Raw genomic sequence first — 21,703 nt, forward strand, 5'->3', positions numbered from 1 at the left:
TTTTAATGGCAGGTGCATCTGCATGCTATAATCACCTATTTATCATGTTATCTCTGGTTAGCAGATTTGTCAATCCCGCCGCCTATTGTATTATTGTAATACATTGTGTTTCAGAAAGCACTAAATAAATATTTCAATGTGCCTTTTATAATTTTCCCAGAGCTATATATTTACAGTATGGCTCTGGACACAAGATCACACCATGCCAGCATAGACCCATTATTCTGTCAATTCTCACATAGAAACTATTAGGGATCAATGAAAGAAAGATTTGTTTGGGCCAGGATGATATCACAATATTCATTAGTTTTATTTATTTTACCAGGCAAGTCAGTTAAGAATTCTTATTTTCAATGAAGGCCTAGTTCAGGGGCAGAACAACAGTTTCTTTTTTCTTTTTTACCTTGTCAGCTGGGAGATTTGTACTTGCAACCTTTCTGTAACTAGTCCAATGTTCTAACCACTAGGCTACCCTGCCACCCCAACTGCATGCCACTGAACCTTGAGAGTAGAGGTCGACCGATTATGATTTTTCAACGCTGATACTGATTATCGGAGGACCAAAAACATCCCATACCGATTAATTGGCCGATTTAAATTTAAAAAATAATATATATTTAAAAATAATATGTATTTGTAATAATGACAATTACAACAATACTTAATGAACACTTATTTTAACTTAATATAATACATCAATAAAATCAATTTAGCCTCAAATAAATAATGAAACATGTTCAATTTGGTTTAAATAATGCAAAAATAAAGTGTTGGAGAAGAAAGTAAAAGTGCAATATGTGCCATGTAAGAAAGCTAATGTTTAAGTTCCTTACACAGAACATGAGAACATATGAAAGCTGGTGGTTTCTTTTAACATGAGTCTTCAATATTCCCAGGTAAGAAGTTTTAGGTTGTAGTTATTATAAGGAATTATAGGACTATTTCTCTCTATACCATTTGTATTTCATATACCTTTGACTATTGGACGTTCTTATAGGCGCTTTAGTATTGCCAGTGTAACAGTATAGCTTCCATCCCTCTCCTCCCCGCTACCTGGGCTCGAAACAGGAACACAACGACAACAGCCACCCTCGAAGCAGCGTTACCCATGCAGAGCAAAGGGAACAACTACTCCATGTCTCAGAGCAAGTGACGTTTGAAACGCTATTAGTGCTCACCCCGCTAACTGGCTAGCCATTTCACATCGTTACACCAGCCTAATCTCAGAAGTTGATAGGCTTGAAGTCATAAACTGCACAATGCTTGAAGCATTGTGAAGAGCTGCTGGCAAAACGCACTAAAGTGCTGTTTGAATGAATGCTTACGAGCCTGCTGGTGCCTACCATCGCTCAGTCAGACTGCTCTATCACATCATAGACTTAATTATAACATAATAACACACAGAAATGCGAGCCTTAGGTCATTAATATGGTCGAATCCGTAAACTATAATTTCAAAAACAAAACTTTTATTTTTTCAGTGAAATACGGAACCGTTCCGTATTTCATCTAACAGGTGGCATCCCTAAGTCTAAATATTGCTGTTACATTGCACAACCTTCAATGTTATGTCATCATTACGTAAAATGCTGGGTCTAGAGTCAATCACGGACTACAAGAAGAAAACCAACCCAGTCACGGACCAGGATGTCTTGCTCCCAGGCAGACTAAATAATTTTTTTGCCCGCTTTGAGGACAATACAGTGCCACTGACACGGCCTGCAACGAAAACATGCGGTCTCTCCTTCACTGCAGCCGAGGTGAGTAAAACATTTAAACGTGTTAACCCTCGCAAGGCTGCAGGCCCAGACGGCATCCCCAGCCACTCCCTCAGAGCATGCGCAGACCAGCTGGCTGGTGTGTTTACGGACATATTCAATCAATCCCTATCCCAGTCTGCTGTTCCCACATGCTTCAAGAGGGTCACCATTGTTCCTGTTCCCAATAAAGCTATTTTTTATTTTACCTTTATTTTACCTTTATTTTACTAGGCAAGTCAGTTAAGAACAAATTCTTATTTTCAATGACTGACTAGGAACAGTGGGTTAACTGCCTGTTCAGGGGCAGAACGACAGATTTGTACCTTGTCAGCTCGGGGATTTGAACTTGCAACCTTTCTGTTACTGGTCCAACGCTCTAACCACTAGGCTACCCTGCCGCTAAGGTAACTGAGCAAAACGACTACCGCCCCCCGGCACTCACTTCCGTCATCATGAAGTGCTTTGAGAGACTAGTCAAGGACCATATCACCTCCACCCTACCTGATACCCTAAACCCACTCCAATTTGCTTACCGCCCAAATAGGTCCACAGACGATGCAATCTCAACCACACTGCACACTGCCCTAACCCATCTGGACAAGAGGAATACCTATGTGAGAATGCTGTTCATCGACTACAGCTCGGCATTTAACACCATAGTACCCTCCAAGCTCGTCATCAAGCTCGAGACCCTGGATCTTGACCCCGCCCTGTGCAACTGGGTACTGGACTTACTGACGGGCCTCCCCCAGGTGGTGAGGGTAGGCAACAACATCTCCACCCCACTGATCCTCAACACTGGGGCCCCACAAGGGTGCGTTCTGAGCCCTCTCCTGTACTCCCTGTTCACCCACGACTGCGCGGCCACGCACGCCTCCAACTCAGTCATCAAGTTTGCGGACGACACAACAGTGGTAGGCTTGATTACCAACAACGACAAGACGGCCTACAGGGAGGAGGTGAGGGCCCTCGGAGTGTGGTGTCAGGAAAATAACCTCACACTCAACGTCAACAAAACTAAGGAGATGATTGTGGACTTCAGGAAACAGCAGAGGGAACACCCCCCTATCCACATCGATGGAACAGTAGTGGAGAGGGTAGTAAGTTTTAAGTTCCTCGGCATACACATCACAGACAAACTGAATTGGTCCACTCACACAGACAGCATTGTGAAGAAGGCGCAGCAGCGCCTCTTCAACCTCAGGAGGCTGAAGAAATTTGGCTTGTCACCAAAAGCACTCACAAACTTCTACAGATGCACAATCGAGAGCATCCTGGCGGGCTGTATCACCGCTGGTACGGCAACTGCTCCGCCCACAACCGGAAGGCTCTCCAGAGGGTAGTGAGGTCTGCACAACGCATCACCGGGGGCAAACTACCTGCCCTCCAGGACACCTACACCACCTGATGTTACAGGAAGGCCATAAAGATCATCAAGGACATCACCCACCCGAGCCACTGCCTGTTCACCCCGCTATCATCCAGAAGGCGAGGTCAGTACAGGTGCATCAAAGCTGGGACCGAGAGACTGAAAAACAGCTTCTATCTCAAGGCCATCAGACTGTTAAACAGCAACCACTAACATTGAGTGGCTGCTGCCAACACACTGACTCAACTCCAGCCACTTTAATAATGGGAATTGATGGGAAATGATGTAAAATATATCACTAGCCACTTTAAACAATGCTACCTAATATAATGTTTACATACCCTACATTATTCATCTCATATGTATACGTATATACTGTACCCTATATCATCTACTGCATCCTTATGTAATACATGTATCACTAGCCACTTTAACTATGCCACTTTGTTTACATACTCATCTCATATGTATATGCTGTACTCGATACCATCTACTGTATCTTGCCTATGCTGCTCTGTACCATCACTCATTCATATATCTTTATGTACATATTCTTTATCCCCTTACACTGTGTATTAGAAATTCGTTTTGGAATTGTTAGTTAGATTACTTGTTGGTTATTACTGCATTGTCAGAACTAGAAGCACAAGCATTTCGCTACACTCGCATTAACATCTGCTAACCATGTGTATGTGACAAATAAAATTTGATTTGAAATTAGTCTGCAATGAGCCAGGCGGCCCAAACTGTTGTATATACCCTGACTCTGCGTGCAATGAACGCAAGAGAAGTGACACAATTTCACCTAGTTAATATTGCCTGCTACCCTGGATTTATTTTAGCTAAATATGTAGGTTTAAAAATATATACCTCTGTGTATTAATTTTAAGAAAGGCATTGATTTTTATTGATTTTTATTTTTTATTTCACCTTTATTTATTTAACCAGGTAGGCAAGTTGAGAACATGTTCTCATTTACAATTGCGACCTGGCCAAGATAAAGCAAAGCAGTTCGACACATACAACGACACAGAGTTACACATGGAGTAAAACAAACATACAGTCAATAATACAGTATAAACAAGTCTATATACGATGTGAGCAAATGAGGTGAGATAAGGGAGGTAAAGGCAAAAAAAGGCCATGGTGGCAAAGTAAATACAATATAGCAAGTAAAACACTGGAATGGTAGATTTGCAATGGAAGAATGTGCAAAGTAGAAATAAAAATAATGGGGTGCAAAGGAGCAAAATAAATTAATTAATTAAATACAGTAGGGAAAGAGGTAGTTGTTTGGGCTAAATTATAGATGGGCTATGTACAGGTGCAGAAATCTGTGAGCTGCTCTGACAGTTGGTGCTTAAAGCTAGTGAGGGAGATAAGTGTTTCCAGTTTCAGAGATTTTTGTAGTTCGTTCCAGTCATTGGCAGCAGAGAACTGGAAGGGGAGGGGGCCAAAGAAAGAATTGATTTTGGGGGTGACTAGAGAGATATACCTGCTGGAGCGTGTGCTAAAAGGTGGGAGAAGCTATGGTGACCAGCGAGCTGAGATAAGGGGGGACTTTACCTAGCAGGGTCTTGTAGACGCCATGGAGCCAGTGGGTTTGGCGACGAGTATGAAGCGAGGGCCAGCCAACGAGAGCGTACAGGTCGCAATGGTGGGTAGTATATGGGGCTTTGGTGACTAAACGGATTGCACTGTGATAGACTGCAACCAATTTGTTGAGTAGGGTATTGGAGGCTATTTTGTAAATGACATCGCCGAAGTCGAGGATTGGTAGGATGGTCAGTTTTACAAGGGTATGTTTGGCAGTGTGAGTGAAGGATGCTTTGTTGTGAAATAGGAAGCCAATTCTAGATTTAACTTTGGATTGGAGATGTTTGCTATGGGTCTGGAAGGAGAGTTTACAGTCTAACCAGACACCTAAGTATTTGTAGTTGTCCACGTATTCTAAGTCAGAGCCGTCCAGAGTAGTGATGTTGGACAGGCGGGCAGGTGCAGGTAGCGATCGGTTGAAGAGCATGCATTTAGTTTTACTTGTATTTAAGAGCAAAGAGCAATTGGAGGCCACGGAAGGAGAGTTGTATGGCATTGAAGCTTGCCTGGAGGGTTGTTAACACAGTGTCCAAAGAAGGGCCAGAAGTATACAGATGTTTATGGTTAGGTACACATTGGAGCAACGGCGGTCCTTTTTCGCGAATGCGCACCGCATCGATTATATGCAACGCAGGACACTCTAGATAAACTAGTAATATCATCAACCATGTGTAGTTATAACTAGTGATTATGATTGATTGTTTGTTTTTTAGAAGATAAGTTTAATGCTAGCTAGCAACTTACCTTGGCTTCTTACTGCATTCGCGTAACAGGCAGGCTCCTCGTGAGGCAGGTGGTTAGAGCATTGGACTAGTTAACCGCAAGAATTTAATAGGAATTGAATCTCTGAGCTGACAAGGTAAAAATCTGTCGTTCTGCCACTGAACAAGGCAGTTAACCCACCGTTCCTAAGCCGTCATTGAAAATAAGAATGTGTTCTTAACTGGCTTGCCTCGTTAAATAAATTTGTAAAAAAAAAAAAATGGCAAAATCGGCATCCAAAAGTACACATTTCCGATTGTTATGAAAACTTGAAATCGGCCCTAATTAATCGGTCGACCTCTACTTGAGATGCAAGCATAGTCATAGTAGCACTGCTTAGTGTCTTTTCAACAGTCTCCTTATTCTTATGTGAAACCAATAGGGCAAAATCATCTGCATACAGGAACAGATGGCATGAACAGGCAGAGTCCATGTCATTTATGTAGAGCAAAAAAGCAAAGGCCCCAAACTACTCCCCTGGGGGACACCACAATTTATCTCATTAGCATCAGACAGCGGCACGCCCACATACACATCAGTTAGGTATGAATTCACCCATAATAAGGAGTTGGTGCCAAAACCAATTGCTTACAATTTGTGCAACAAAATATCATGGTTCACAGTATCAAATGCTTTTTGTAGGTCAACCATTACCATATCACAGAAGTTGCCCGTGTCAATTTCTTGCTTGATCAAATCATTCAAGTATAGTAAACGTGTCAGTAGAATAGGTTTGTCTAAAACCGAACTGAAGGTCATATAAAATGTTATGGTCATCGATGTACTTTAGGATCTGTTCACAGATTCACTTATTTCATAAGGTCCAATACGATCAGCAGCATCACACAGAAATCTAGCCTGGATGTTATACAGTCCTGTAGCTTTCTGTTTGTCAAGGTATTTAAGTCTTTGTAACATCTGATGTTGAAACCTGGGAAAATCCAAATTGTCCTTCGGAGATGCCCTTGGCTGAATAATAGGTTTGAATAGGATGGTTGGAGTTGGCCAACATGGTTGCTGGCAATGGTGGTGAACAATTCATTAAAATGATCAGCCACCTGTGCTCTGTCAAAAGGTTACAGTACCATTGATGTTCAGTCCAATGCTGTTTGACTGTTTTTGGCTTGTTGCAAGTGCCTGGATCCTTGAGAGTAGAACCCAGTAGAATCACTCCAGAGTTAAGAAAGCCACAATATGCACTACATATATTTGAAGGATCTCATTAAAGTAACTCTGGTCTGGAGGTCTATACAGAGCCGCTACCAAAATTGGTTTGCTCTTAGGTAAAAATATATCTAGCCAAACTGCTTCCATGCGATCATGGTTTAAATCAGTTCTCATGTCAAAACTAATGTCCGCTCTGACATAGATGTACACATCCCCTTCTCTCTGATTTCTGTCCTTTTGGGTAATTAGGAAGTTTTCTCTTTCTGGCGAGCAAGCAAATCTCATTTATTTTTTGGCAGTAGACTGCATACATTAAGATGTAGACCAGTGATCACCAACCTTTTCTGATTCAAGATCACTTCCCTAGTCAAAAAGCAAGCTGAGATCTACTGCTCAGATATTTTTTTTTACATTAACCTCACACAGTTTTGTAGGAATGAAGTTTGGGCAGTAGGTCTAATACATTATCACAGCATATTGGCTATATAATTGGCCTGCCAATATTGTTAATCAGACCATATTATATTTCAAAACTCAAGCTTTGATAACAAAATACATTCGTTGGTTTAGCACTTGTGAGGCACTGTGGAGCATGAATTGAAATCATTTGCTTTTTTATTTTACTGGACTGATGGAACCTGCATCTGATGGTCAACGAGGTCAAATCACGACACCAGTGATCTTCAGGTCGAAAAGTCGAAGCTCTAGAAAGATCCCCGAGTTTCCGACTTGGCATTCCGAGTTCGATGACCATTCAAAACTATTTTTCCCAACTGCCTCTCACGGTCCCTGCTTTCTCCTTCCTTTCCTCCAGTGAGACTGACCAGAGAGAGGGGACATCGTCTTCCACCTGATGGCGAAACTCGAGTCGCACCGCATCTGCCTCATGCACAAATTCATGTTGTTCCTATGACCAGAGAAAGTTAAATATTCCTTAATATTAAAATTGACATGACGAGCTGCTAATAATAATAAAACACAGGGCTGTTGATACTTGGCTACTCATTCATCATGGAAGCTCTGTAGCCACGGTGATTTGAGCTATCCGAATGGACAGAGCAGTAGGTGCACTCGACTTAGTCACAGATTTGCCGGTCCGCCGGGCAAGCGTAGGTTGTCTTATGGGAACACTTTTCTGCCCGGTGAGCAGGACTTTTGAATCAAGTGCACTTACCGGCAACAGCTCAACACGATTTTAAAGAAGGAGCTCAAGCCTTTATCGTTTCATGGCTTTTCTACAGAAATATTTGGTGATCGACCGGTTGGCGACCACTGATGTCGACAATGCAAACCTCTGTGGGCGAGGGGCTTGACTCTGGATGATGTTGTCATCTAGAGTCACACATTTATTTTCCAACCTATAGCACACAATATTTTACAAACAGCAGGTTTTTAGAGGACCAGTGTTTTCATTTTTGCCATGAAAAAAATATTGGAATACTGGTATCGTCACAGCCCTAATATTCATCAAATGTTCAGCACCAATTGGTAGATAAAAAAAATACCGATCATGTATATTATTTAGGGTAAGGAAAATATATATGAATAATTAAAAAAATATATAGTTTGGAAAGCATTTACACACTAAATACAGTGAGCTCCAAAAGTATTGGGACTGTGACATGTTTTTTTTTTTAGCTCTCTACTCTGGCACTTTGGATTTGAAATCATACAATGACTATGAGGTTAAAGTGCAGGGTATTTTCATCCATATCGTGTGAAATGTTTAGAAATTACAGCACTTTTTGCATATAGTCCCCCCATTTTAGGGGACCAAAAGTATTGGGACAAATTCACTTAAATGCATCCAACAAGTTGGTAGAGTCACAAGCTTGATGTAATCATTGCGTGCTAGGAATATGGGACCAAACACTAAACGTTTGACTACTTTAATACACATGCTGTTTGTTTTGGTTTGTGTTTCAGATTTTTTCGTGCCCAATAATGTATTGTGTCCTTTTGGAGTCACTTTTATTGTAAATAAGAATAGAATATGTTTCTAAACACTTCTCCATTTAATGTTGGTACTGCCATGATTACGGATAATCCAGAATTAATTGTGAATAAAATGAGTGAGAAAGTTAAACGCACAAATATACCCTGAAGACATGCTCACATCTCACCACTACAATAACAAGGCAGGTTAGCCTTTTTCTAATGTTTTGTACACTATATTGGTGAATAAAAATACAGTGGTTTGATTCATCTAAAAAGTGGCCATATTCAATTGTTCAACCCATGAAATATCGGAAGGTGAGTAAAGTGTACAGTAGTTGTTTAACAGTATTCCTATGAATCTGTCCTAATAATCCTCACTAATCATGGAACTGTGAGCTGTGCTAGGCTTGGGTGATATACTGTTTATACCGTATACTGGGCTATTTTGATATACAGACGGTATGATTTTCAATAAGTGCCTTCAGAAAGTATTCATACGCCTTGACTTATTCCACATTGTGTTGTGTTACAGCCTGAATTCAAAATTGTATTTTCTCACCCATCTACACACAAGGCGCGATAAAAACAAAAATGTTTGCAAATGTATTATACAGTTATTTAATGTACATAATATTCACACACATGAGTCAATACTTCGTAGAAGCACCTTTTGGCAGCGATTACAGCTGTGAGTCTTTCTGGGTACGTCTCTAAGAGCTTTCTACCCCTGGATTGTGTACCGATTTGAATGGAAGGGGGAGCATCATAATCCTAATGAGCTATTCACTGCCAGAGAGTAGGCCATACTGCCAACAAAGTATACCATGTAGCCTACACTGTCAAAGATACCTTACCTCAGGAGGAGGATTTTGAGGGTCCTGTAAGAGATCCCCTCTTTTCATATTGATTGGCTAAATCCAAAACATCTAGACTAGGCCTAGCTAGCCAAAGATAATATTTGTGTGTAGGCCCACCTATCACCACATGTTGTCCATTGTGTCTGTCTTTCATCACAGAGATTTATCAAACAGTCCTTTGTCTTCTACCGGTAGGCCCTATCTGTAATCAGCTCAGGGCCTAAACCAGCAGGCATTAGTTATGGGTGATGTAAGCAAGCCCTATGCTGCATGTAGTTCACAAGAGCAAAGCAGTCCTCCCCTGGCTCCCATATCGGTAAGCAGCTACAGTAGCCTACATGAGGACAAAGAGCTGTGGTGGATTGTGGTGCTAAATATAGCTGGGCGCTAGGTTCAGATTAGTGTTGAATAGTGAAAAGTGAGGAATCGGTGTGTGGGAAATATCATTCAGCCAGCTCTGAGATGATTGATTTGACACCAAGGGCTCCTGACCCCCCCCCCCCCCAGACAGCTCACTGGCTTTAATTGATGTAGGCCTATTTTATCCCAGATAAGTATTTGGAAGAAGAGCTTGACCAATGATTCTGCTTGTGAATCTGTTGCTGCCAGTCAACCCTGTCTTTCAGTCAGTTCAGCCTAACATAAATTATGCTGAATGGAAAGTAGGATTGTAAAGATAGTATTTTTGTATGTTCAGTGTCTGGCCTCTGCAGAACTGTGGCACTTCTCTGTATCAGATCATATGGTGTGCCTGGACATCTAGAAAAGTTTTTTTTTGAGCAGAAACTCTTAGAACTGTTAGCAGGCAATCCATAGGCCAGTGCAGAGCAGTGTGTCCTTGGTGCAGCACTGTGATTCACAGGTTCACGTCCCACTGCCCTATTTCATTCTGAGTGCTCCATTATGTTTTCAAATGACCTCCCCTGTCAGGGCAGTACGATCTAGAGCAGGGTTATGGGACAATCTGCCTGCTCTCCTTGTGCTCTAATGCAGCAGCGGTGTACCAGGTTCAGTTCCACCACCTGGTCCAAGTCTCAGACCCTACTAGCATTTAAACAACTTGATCCAGTGCCTCTGTGAACTCCTATTATCCCTAATCTGACACTGTCTAATGCCTACTGACTGACTGTGATGAGGTCCTGCTGGGCTAGGCTGGCTTCATAGTCACACCTCCTGGCCCAGGTCTCTGGGAAACAAACTACCGCATGGCGGTGTGGAGTGTTGACTCAGTGGCAGCCTGATTAATTCAGCTCCTGTAACCTACTTAGGCGGTGCATGTATCGGCCCTCTGGGTCACGATGCAGTTGGCAGCGGGTGGTGCCTCTGCCCTTCCCTGGCACTGGCTGACTCTATTCTGGTGCCTGGGGACACAAGCGTTGCCGTGGGAATGCAGACGCCTAGGGTGTCGAGGTCGGGAAAGTAATGCATGCAGACAGTGCCTCTGCCTGAGAGGGACCCAGCTGATTGGAGAAAAAAGATGGAGAAATTGAAATATGATGACATTGTTTGAGCACTATGAATTTGGAAACTACACACTCGACATGGTTTAATGTGCCAATAAATTAGTACAATCTACTTATTCGTTTTTTCTAATTGCCGCCGTCTTGGAGCTAGTATTGGGATCATGTATACTGTGCTAATGCCGACACAAAAAAATACAAATAAAGTAACAGAGCATTGTACAATACGGCGAACTTAGCAAATGAGGCATTTGTGATAAGAACATGGGGGCTGCCATCTTTATGCACCTTCGCTATTGTAATGCCGCCTTCTTTCTGTGTGTGTGTGTGTCTTCAAAAAATGTGTAGCCTTTTTATAACCTCCTTGGACACACTATTGCTCGAGTGGAACTCCTCCATTTGCACCGCTGCTCATTGTGTTGATACCTGTCTGCTTCATTCTGTTCCTGTTCCCGACACTGCAGGTGCTGAAGGGATGTGTGGGTTGGAAGTGTTAGGACACATCTAGTCCACCTCTGCTCAGAGAGAACACATCTAGTCCACCTCTGCTCAGAGAGAACACATCTAGTCCACCTCTGCTCAGAGAGAACATAGCGCTGTGTCTTCCACACACTGCCTGCCTGGGGAGACCAGCCACCACATCCTCAGAGCATTGGATGCTGCTGGGTCAAAACCAGAGGAGAAGAGAGAATGGCTTTCTGTGGTGCTGTGATGATGAGAGGATAACGGGGCCAAGCACTGAGGGCCCTGAGGTGGACAGGCACAGTTGAAGCTGCAGGCGAGGGTTGAGCCAGGCAGGCAGTGGGCACCCACCGTCCAGGGACCAGGAGCCACCATTTCTCGGGTGGTGTGGCCGGCGCGGAGGAGGGGCGCCGTGCGGAGGCTGGAGGCACTCTGGATGATGACCAGCCTGTTCCGCCGCCGCAACAGTGGTAACCATGGTGATGTGGCGTCACACAGCGACAGCCCAGTCCCAGCTGAACTCAACAACGGTAATCCCAGTGGGGGTGGGCGAACGGTGCGGCGTCTGGAGTTCAACCAGGCTATGGAGGACTTCAGAACTATGTTCCCCAGCATGGAGCAGGAGGTGATAGAGTGTGTGCTGCGGGCCAACCACGGAGCCGTGGACTCCACTATCGACCAGCTGCTCCAGATGAGCCTGGAAGGACACGGCTCTGATGACGGCTCCGACTCAGAGGACAGCATCCCCCCCGAGGTACGTCTTCATGGGTGCAGGGGCGCTGGTATGAGAACTTGTGAGTAGCCCAGATAAAACTAAATGAACACAACCTAAGACAGTCTGAGACCATAGCATGTCATGAAATGTATGTCAAGGTTGTCAGCTACTTTTTCACCCAATAGTAGTTATTCATTCACACACCTTATTTCCCTGTGTTTTGCCTCTTCAAACCAGAGGGTTGTTCTTGGGGAGGGGAAAGTATTTTTAATGTTGCTCTTAATATGCTTTTGTCGTGGGTGACATGCATTTCTCTGGAGGGCATGTGATTATGCACTGCTATTGTGGATAGAAAGCTTTGATAAACTGCCTAAAGCGATCTTCAAAAGCTTGACACACACCTAGAGGTGCACACTTTGTGGTCTCTCGTGCAATGGGGTGACTGTTGTGGACAGCCAAGACCAGCCATTCCTTTGGAACTCCCTTGGTGCTGATACATAAACTATTGCTGTGTAGTAACAAGATTGTATTAAGTGCAATATTGGACTGGCAAGCTGTTCACTTTGTATTTGATTAAATTACTGCGGGTCTCTCAATTTCAGCCATATTGAGTGTTTTTATTAGCCTTTGTCCACTCTGGCTGTATTCCACCATGCACCACACAGGTTATGAACTGTTGGTTTATTTCCCCCAATCATTCTGAAAGACTTGAGGGAGAAAGAGAAGATTAAGAGCTGCACTTAAACATTACACTGAATGTACAAAACATTAAGAGTGCTTCCTAATATTGAGTTGCACCTCCCATTTTGTGGTCTCTCGTGCAATTTGTCATGGCATGGACTCTCCAAGGTGTCGAAAGTGTTCCACAGGGATGCTGGCCCATGTAGACTCCAATTATTCCTATTGTTGTGTTAAGTTGGCTGGATGTCCTTTGGGTGGTGGACCATTCTTGATACACACGGGACACTGTTGAGCGTGAAAAACCCAGCAGCGTTGCAGTTCTTGACACTCAAACCGGCGCGCCTGGCACCTAAACACCCCATTCAAAGGCACTTCAATATTTTGTCTTGCCCATTCAGGCTCTGATTGGCACACATACACAATCCATGTCTCAATTGTCTCAAGGCTTAAAAATCCTTCTTTAGCATGTCTCCTCCCCTTCATCTACACTGACTGAAGTGGATTGAACAAGTGACATTATTAAGGGATCATAGCTTTCACCTGGATTCACCTGGTCAGTCTGTCAGTCTATTCTACCTAACATGCTAGGCTGTTTTAAAAGTAAAGTTAATTTCAATCAACCATTTATTAAATGCAGGATTAAAGAGTGCTGCTGGTCTAGTTGAATTAAATGGCTCAATACCAAGCGCTCACAATGCCTCTAATTTAGGGCAGAGAGGCTGTGGTGTATTGCCAATGAGTAGTTATAATACAGATTCATAATTAATTTAATCTGCTCTTTGAAGTGCCATCTGATGGGATTTTCAAAACCTTTTGGAACATTCTCAATGGTTCCCCTGACCTCTGACCCTGTAGATCCTGGAGCGGACGTTGGAGCCGGACAGCTCTGACGAGGAGCCCCCGCCGGTCTACTCTCCGCCCTCCTATGACATGCACATCTACGACAGGAAGTACCCAGATCAGGTCCTGCCCACAGCATCACCACCACCCAGGCAAGAGAAGAAGGGGAGGGAGAGAGGGCTCAGGGCTGTCTGCGTGGCTCTGACCTCATTTCATCACTTAAAGGAGAATGATAGATGGCTGGGATAGTGTGAATTAATGAATGCATTTTCTCGTATACCATCATTTACATGAGTGATGAGATGCATATATTCTTCGTTGTTGCTTTCTCAATATCTAATACATGATATGGCTGCTCAGCAATTCATGTTGTGAGCGCTTTGAAAGCCAAGAGGTTGGTGATACATTGAATGCTCCACCTGCTGTCTAATGAATGCTACTGCATTAGCTATGAAGTCCATGTTCTGTACTGTGCCCTAACTTGAGTAGATCTGTAGACATAATGCTAGTGACACTTTTGTTAGATGTAGACAATCTTATGTGTGCCAAGGAGGGAACCTGTGAGAAGAAATAAGAGAAACAGACAGGTTTATGCTAGACCAATCCTTTGAAGATGACCAAAACACGTCATTATTGATATGTACTCTTATAGAACATAGCATTTTTGGGACTAACAATATCCTTTCCCATCTCTGTGCCAGCTTTGATGCCAGTCAATCCCGTCCCTGCCAGCCCCCTCCTGGTCCACACCCTCCTGCCAGTCAAAGGCAGATTGGAAGTTACAGGAACTGGAACCCACCGTTACTAGGCAACCTCCCTGATGATTTCCTCCGGATCCTGCCTCAGCAGCTGGACAGTCTGCCAGTAGGTAGATTTATGGGTCAGCCCCTAATGGACCATTAACCCACACTCCCATCACTTACAGACCACTGACTGGTGCTCTGCTCTCATGGCCAACTGGCTGGATAATTACCAGCCTTTGCAACAGACTGCACATGAAGAAAAATACAGTTCAACCCACCCCCCCCCCCTCATTTTTAAAAATTATTTTACAATTCATGGTGCAATTTTATTCAAAGCTGAAGCATTTCCACATAGGACTTTGACACGTCTAACATTGTTCTCTCTGGTCCCTCCCTTCCTGCAGCGCTCTCACAGCAGCCTAACGCCGACTAGTCTGACCCAGCCCTCCTGCTCTTCCTCCCTGTTGTCCATGACGCAGCAGGTTGAGCCTGGGGCTGGGGCGGCGGCCAGGGCAGGCCAGGTTGGCATGGAGACGGACCAGGAGAGGAAGCTGAAGCAGTACTTGGAGGATGAGCGCATAGCCCTCTTCCTGCAGAACGAGGAGTTTATGAGGGAGCTGCAGCGCAACCGCGAGTTCCTCATCGCCCTTGAGAGAGGTGTGCATACACATACAAACGTTTTTTTTTTATTCATCATTTGCAAAGGTCTTATACACTACTTAGTGATGATATCACTATGCTTTCATCCCCAGCAATCAAGCTATGAAGAGTCAGTAAAAGAAGGTCTCTGTCATGGCAGTGCTTTTCTCCTCATTCCCTCCACCTCTTCTCTAGTAGTGCATGAAGGAGAGCTTGTCAGCTCCTGCTACATGCCTCCATGCTTTTAACTCCATTGATGCTGAGACATCGGCTCCCTCTGTTTTTAGATCGGCTGCAGTATGAGTCAAAGGCATCCGAGTCCCATCATTCACCAGCTTTCATGGGGACGTCCACTCCAGGTAGATAGCGTTCATCTGCACTCCATAGCATTTAGCTCCATTCTCGTTCTGGCTCAGTCTGAGACTGTCCAGGTTTCTTCATGCGGGGCCTGTGTACAGCGGGCTCCTGCAGTGAAATGCCTTATTTTCAAGGCACACAGAGAAAGTGTGACTTGTTGTGCATCTCAGTTGTTGTGTGTGTCTCTGTGTGCATCCCTGTGTGTCTTTCTCTTGTGCTCGCATGTCTCTGTGCGTGGTCTATTTCACGCTGCTTGTCTGTGTTCTAGGAGATAATTGTGCCTCAGGCTCTGGGGAGGCCTGCACCAATGTTACAGATGACGCCTTGTTCCGTGACAAACTCAAGCACATGGGCAAATGTAAGAACACTCTATCTGTCGCTCTCTGGGCCATAACCAAATCATTTTCTCAATGTGTGTGTTTCTATCACTTCAAAATTCAAAATGTAATTAGAACTTTCCATATTGGGCATGTCCAGTTAGCATGACGTGCTTCTAGCAGTACGTGGAACTGTAAATGATGGATGCTGAAGGACATGACCCTTTCACAGTCTGTGCTCCAGAAAGCTATAGGAAAACCAACTTTCCTACCGTCTCTGCACTTGAATGAGATGTTAATAAGATGTTTTTTTTTAAATATATAATGATGTATTCATGGACATATGCTTTTTCAAATCAGAACAATCATATTCAATTAAAAACACCTTTCTATTTGATCCTGTAATCCTCCACAGCTACGCGAAAGAAGCTTTTTGAAATCGCTAGAGCTTTCTCTGAAAACACCCGAAGAAGAAAAACAAAAAGGAGGGCCCTCATGAAACATCATTCGTATCCTTCCACTCCACCAGTGGTCCCTGCTACCACCCATCACCTCCCCCTCCTTTCCCTAGTCTCGAGAACTCGACCCTAGGCAATAGTGACTAGGGTCTGGTTTCAATTACTTTTGCCATAGAGGAACTACCTCACTATTACTATCCTCTTGAATAAAATACTAAATAGTTGCAAGTAAGTCAAAGACCACAGAGGTTATTTTTAATGAGTGCATTTCACAAGTGGCTAGTTTGCATCAACAACCTTCATTAAAGCCCTTGCAAAGGTTTTGCCTGCAAACTTTGGTTCCAAATCGTGACGTTCTGGCATGTCTGCATTGTGATTTGTTGAGAGGACCCACCCCAGACATTTTATCCCCCCTTATTGATGTTGCCAAAAGAGTAGGTCATTGAAACCAGATCCTGGCCTAGGGTCGGGTTTACAAGACAATCCTCTCTCTGGCAGGCCTCCATGCTCAGGAGTCATTGCCCAATGGATCTTTTGTCCTTGCCAGAAGTGACAGTGAGGTTCAAATGAACTGAACAGATGTGCTTGCATTGTACAGATGTAATTAACTATCCCTCAGAGACTTCTCTGCATGTTGATGAGTGGCTGTAATATCTGCCTTTGTTTCTACTGTTGATGTCATTTGGTTTGAGTTCCAGGGAAAGTCCCATTTAGTATCCAGTTGGCGGGTCATATGCTGGGCTTCATCATATTTACATTTTAGTAATTTAGCAGATGCTCTTATCCAGAGCGACTTACAGTAGTGAGTGCATACATTTTCATACCGTTAGGGCTGTGCTGAATTAGGAGGTCCTTTCATGGCCTTGACTCTGAACTTGCATTCATAGTATTGTGTATAAACGTCTGCCTCTCTCCTTAACATCCACTACCAGACTAGGTAATGCTGCCTCCACTGCCAACCTCTTGGAAGATGAAGAAGCAGGACACCTGAGTGGTACATTTATCCTTGTTGTTTTAATATCATCCTAATCAAGAAACCTAATTGAATCGTATGAGGCATGATTGTTCGATTGTTTCATTTAGGCCTAGTCCAACTGTAAACATGGAGGTGAATTTAGTCCGCATGCTAGTTTGTATGAACCTAACTCATGTGTCTGTACAGAGGAGGACAGCATGCTCAAGAGACCAGGCCCTCAGGAAGAGGAGGTGCCCCAACAGGAAGTGTTATCATGGTGAGAGAGCAGTAACACTACACACAAAAAACATACTAATTACTATACATTGAAAACTAAACATTTTTCATCTTTTGGATTTCCTCAACTAACCATTATCTTAACTATTTCTTTGACAGAGTTGTCATATAGTTTTGTCTGTGACGATGGAAGAACAATATGGCTCACACTACCCTCTTCTTGACCTGAACCAGCCTGTCCCAAGTCCCTTGGAATATTACTACCTTCAGATGAAATTTCCCAGTTATGAAGTCGTAAGTCCTGTTTTAGAAGTCAGAGCAATTCTTCCTACCAATGAGATTTCATCTAGCGAGATGAGCTAGCTAACATTGCTCATGATAAAGTTAGCTAGCTTGCTTAACTTTGACAATATGGTAAACTAGCTATTATCCACATTGATAAGTTTGACAACGTCAAACATTAATTTGCTTTATCATCTTATGGTTGATGAAAGGTCAGTGATGAAACGTCACAACTCTTAAATTGGTTATCTTCTCTGACTTTCACTCTTGTAATTCCAACATGGGAGGGTTGTTCAAGTGCTTATTTCCCAGTCGGAACATCGTATTTCCCACTTGAGTAGCATTTGAAGGCAGCATATTGCTCTTTTGATTTCATGTTTCAGAAATCATCAAACTACCTAGTTAGGCACTTTTTAAAATATGTAAGTTATATGTCAAATGTATTGTTATTGATGGTGAATATTAAAAAAATGTTATGATTAGAAAAATATATCTAAAATATTGAAATGGTTCCTGATAATTGCTGGGTGATACAGTAAAGGCACAGTGAAAGCTGGAGTTGTAATTCTGATAGGACTCAGAACCCTCGTGCATTTTACTCTCATATGAATGGATTTGAACATGTCTAGCTCCGAAACATTCAAACAGTCCATTTCTGGCCCCATGTGAGTTTCTCTGTGTGCAACACCGAATGTTCTAGTTTATGCTTCCCCCAATGCAATTATATTCTCCCAATCTGAGACTATACTCTCTACCAAGTTGTCTGCCTTAAGGTTCAACAACAAGGTCCAGATAGGAACATTTCCCCCATTGATCTAATGGTACAGTTGAAGTCGAAAGTTTACATACATTTAGGTTGGAGTCATTTAAAACTCGTTTTTCAACTACTCCACAAACTTCTTGTTAACACATAGTATTGGCAAGTCGGTTAGGACATCTACTTTGTGCATGACACAAGTCATTTTTCCAACAATTGTTTACAGAGACTATTTCACTTATAATTCACTATATCACAATTCCAGTGGGTCAGAAGTTTACATACACTAAGTTGACTGTGCATTTAAACAGCTTGGAAAATTCCAGAAAATTATGTCATGGCTTTAGAAGCTTCTGATAGGCTAATTGACATCATTTGAGTCCATTGGAGGTGTGGATGTATTTCAAGGCCAACCTTCAAACCCAGTGCCTCTGCTTGACATCAGGTGTAAATCAAAAGAAATCAGCCAAGACCTCAGAAAAACAATTGTAGAACTCCATAAGTCTGGTTCATTCTTGGGAGCAATTTCCAAACGCCTGAAGATACCACGTTCATCTGTACAAACAATAGTACGCAAGTATAAACACCATGGGACCACGCAGCAGTCATACCACTCAGGAAGGAGATGCGTTCTGTCTCCTAGAGATGAACGTACTTTGGTGCGAAAAGTGCAAATCAATCCCAGAACAACAGCAAAGGACCTTGTGAAGATGCTGGAGGGAATTGGTACAAATGTATTTATATCCACAGTAAAAAATAATCCTATACCGACATAACCTGAAAGGCCGCTCAGCAAGGAAGAAGCCACTGCTCCAAAACCGCTATGAAAAAGCCAGACTACGGTTTGCAACTGCACATGGGGACAAAAATCGTACTTTTTGGAGAAATGTCCTCTGGTCTGATGAAACAGAAATAGAATTGTTTGGCCATAATGACCATTGTTATGTTTGGAGGAAAAATGGGGAGGCTTGCAAGCCGAAGAACACCATCCCAACCGTGAAGCACGGGGGGTGGCAGCATCATGTTGTGGGACTGTTTTGCTGCAGGAGGGACTGTTGCACTTCACAAAATGGATGGCATCAAGAAGAAGATATATGTGGATATATTGAAGCAACATCTCAAGACATCAGTCAGGAAGTTAAAGCTTGGTCGCAAATGGGTCTTCCAAATGGACAGTCACCCTCAGCATACTTCTAAAGTTATGGTTGAAGGACAACAAAGTGAAGGTATTGGAGTGGCCATCACAAAGCCCTGACCTCAATCCTAAAGAAGATATGTGGGCAGAACTGAAAAAGTGTGTGCGAGCAAGGAGACCTCCAAACCTGACTCAGTTACACCAGCTCTGTCAGAAGGAATGGGCCAAAATTCACCCAAGTTATTGTGGGAAGCTTGTGGAAGGCTACCCAAAACGTTTGACCTAAGTTAAACAATTGACAGGCAATGCTACCAAATACTAATTGAGTGTATGTAAACTTCTGACCCACTGGGAATGTGATGAAATAAATAAAAGCTGAAATAAATCATTATCTCTACTATTATTCTGACATTTTATGTTCTTAAAATAAAGTGGTGATCCTAACTGACTTAAGACAGGGAATGTTTACGAGGATTAAATGTCAGGATTTGTGAAAAACTGAGTTTAAATGTATTTGGCTAAGGTGTATGTAAACCTCAAACTTCAACTGTATATTCCCAGAGATGACTAATGTAGGGGAATACTGTTTCCAGTGTAACCAGCGAGCCCTGGTTTGAATCCGAATCTGGACCTTCAGTGTAACAATATCCATGGGTTTTCACCTTTAGCATGCCTATGCCTATTTAGTAAGTTTAGAAAATAATTAATTTACTGTTTCTCATGTACATTATTAGAAACACTATGAAGTTCCTTCTTCTGTTTGGGGCCCCTACATCTTTTTTGCTTACAGTAGAGCAGTTAGACCTTCAATTGTGAGTTGAGGCTTAACTGTCACGGTTCACTCTACTTGCAATTTTCATATTCTACCATTTTCATTCTTAATGAATTGTCTTTTTCAACCACATGTGTTGCTGGTGAATATCACTGCTATGTCTCTAAGAGTATACCTCTTTGCACCTCAGAACTTTTACTCAAGTGGTATGTTTTTGTTATTTAAAGAAGAAGAAATGTCTATTATTTGAAGATAACAGTTTTACTCCTGTGTTGCTTGTAGCTACTTAGGAAAGGAAGCTCGAGACTATCACAATGATCCAATGGCTTTATGTGATCCTACTGTAAATGAGACCAGTAAGACTTGATAGAAGTTTTTATATTTTGTCTTCCATATAATTTTTTTGACAATACCAGTACTTCCTGATATTGCTCACGCTGGTTTAGACTTGTATTTATCTGCATCTCATTAAGTGCATTTAGAAATTAGTCACCTCATCAATCTACACACAATAACCCATAATGACAAAGTAAAAACAGTTATTTAAAAAATGTTCCCTCAAAATTAGAAAAAATTAAAAATGGAAATATGACAAGTATTCAGACCCTTTACTCAGTACTTGAAGCACATTTTGCAGCGTTTACAGTCTCGAGTTTTTTTGGGTATGACACTATGAGCTTGACACACCTGTATTTGGGGAGTTTCTCCCATTCTTCTCTGCAGATCCGCTCAAGCTCTGTCAGGTTGGATGGAGAGTGTCACTGCACAGCTTTTTTTCAGGTCTCTCCAGAGATGTTCGATAGGGTTCAAGTCTGGGCTCTGGCTGGGCCACACAAGGACATTCAGAGACTTGTCCCGAATCCACTCCTGCGTTGTCTTTGCTGTGTGCTTAGGGTCATTGTCCTGTTGGAAGGTGAACCTTTTTCCCCAGTCTGCGGTCCTGAGCACTCTGGAGCAGGTTTTCATCAAGGATCTCTCTGTACTTTGCTCCATTCTTCTTTCCCTCGACCCTGACTGGTCTCCCAGTCCCTGCCTCTGAAAACGTCTCCACAGCATGATGCTGCCACCACCATGCTTCACCATAGGGATGTTGTCAGGTTTCCTCCAGACGTGATGCTTGGCATTCAGGGCAGAGTTCAATCTTGGTTTCATCAGACCAGAAAATCTTGTTTCTCATGGTCTGAGAGCCCTTTAGGTGCCTTTTGGCAAACTCCAAGTTGGCTGTCACGCAGTTGTGGAAAAAGTACCCAACTGTCATACTTGAGTAAAAGTAAAGATACTGTAATAGAATATGACTCAAGTAGAAGTCAGTCATCCAGTAAAATTCTACTTGAGTAAAGGTCTCAAAGTATTTGGTTTAAAATATACTTACAGTGGGGCAAAAAAGTATTTATTTTTAAGTAATCAAAAGAACAAGTATAAATAATTCCAAGTTCCTTATATTA

The 21,703-nt window shown here is 42.7% G+C and overlaps 1 protein-coding gene across 1 annotated transcript; it reads left to right on the forward strand.

Annotated features, from left to right (window-relative positions):
* Window positions 1-1,692: 1,692 nt before the first annotated feature.
* On the forward strand, window positions 1,693-17,356 carry LOC135549171 (CUE domain-containing protein 1-like). Its single transcript, XM_064979212.1, has 10 exons — window positions 1,693-1,759; window positions 11,373-12,124; window positions 13,622-13,758; window positions 14,308-14,470; window positions 14,754-15,006; window positions 15,276-15,347; window positions 15,614-15,703; window positions 16,078-16,171; window positions 17,053-17,114; window positions 17,283-17,356. Exons 2-10 carry the CDS (start codon window positions 11,807-11,809, stop codon window positions 17,354-17,356), a joined length of 1,263 nt encoding a protein of 420 aa, XP_064835284.1. The 5' UTR covers window positions 1,693-1,759; window positions 11,373-11,806.
* Window positions 17,357-21,703: the final 4,347 nt, after the last annotated feature.

The sequence above is a fragment of the Oncorhynchus masou genome, chromosome 12, assembly GCF_036934945.1.
Source record: "Oncorhynchus masou masou isolate Uvic2021 chromosome 12, UVic_Omas_1.1, whole genome shotgun sequence".
Classification (NCBI taxonomy): domain Eukaryota; kingdom Metazoa; phylum Chordata; class Actinopteri; order Salmoniformes; family Salmonidae; genus Oncorhynchus; species Oncorhynchus masou.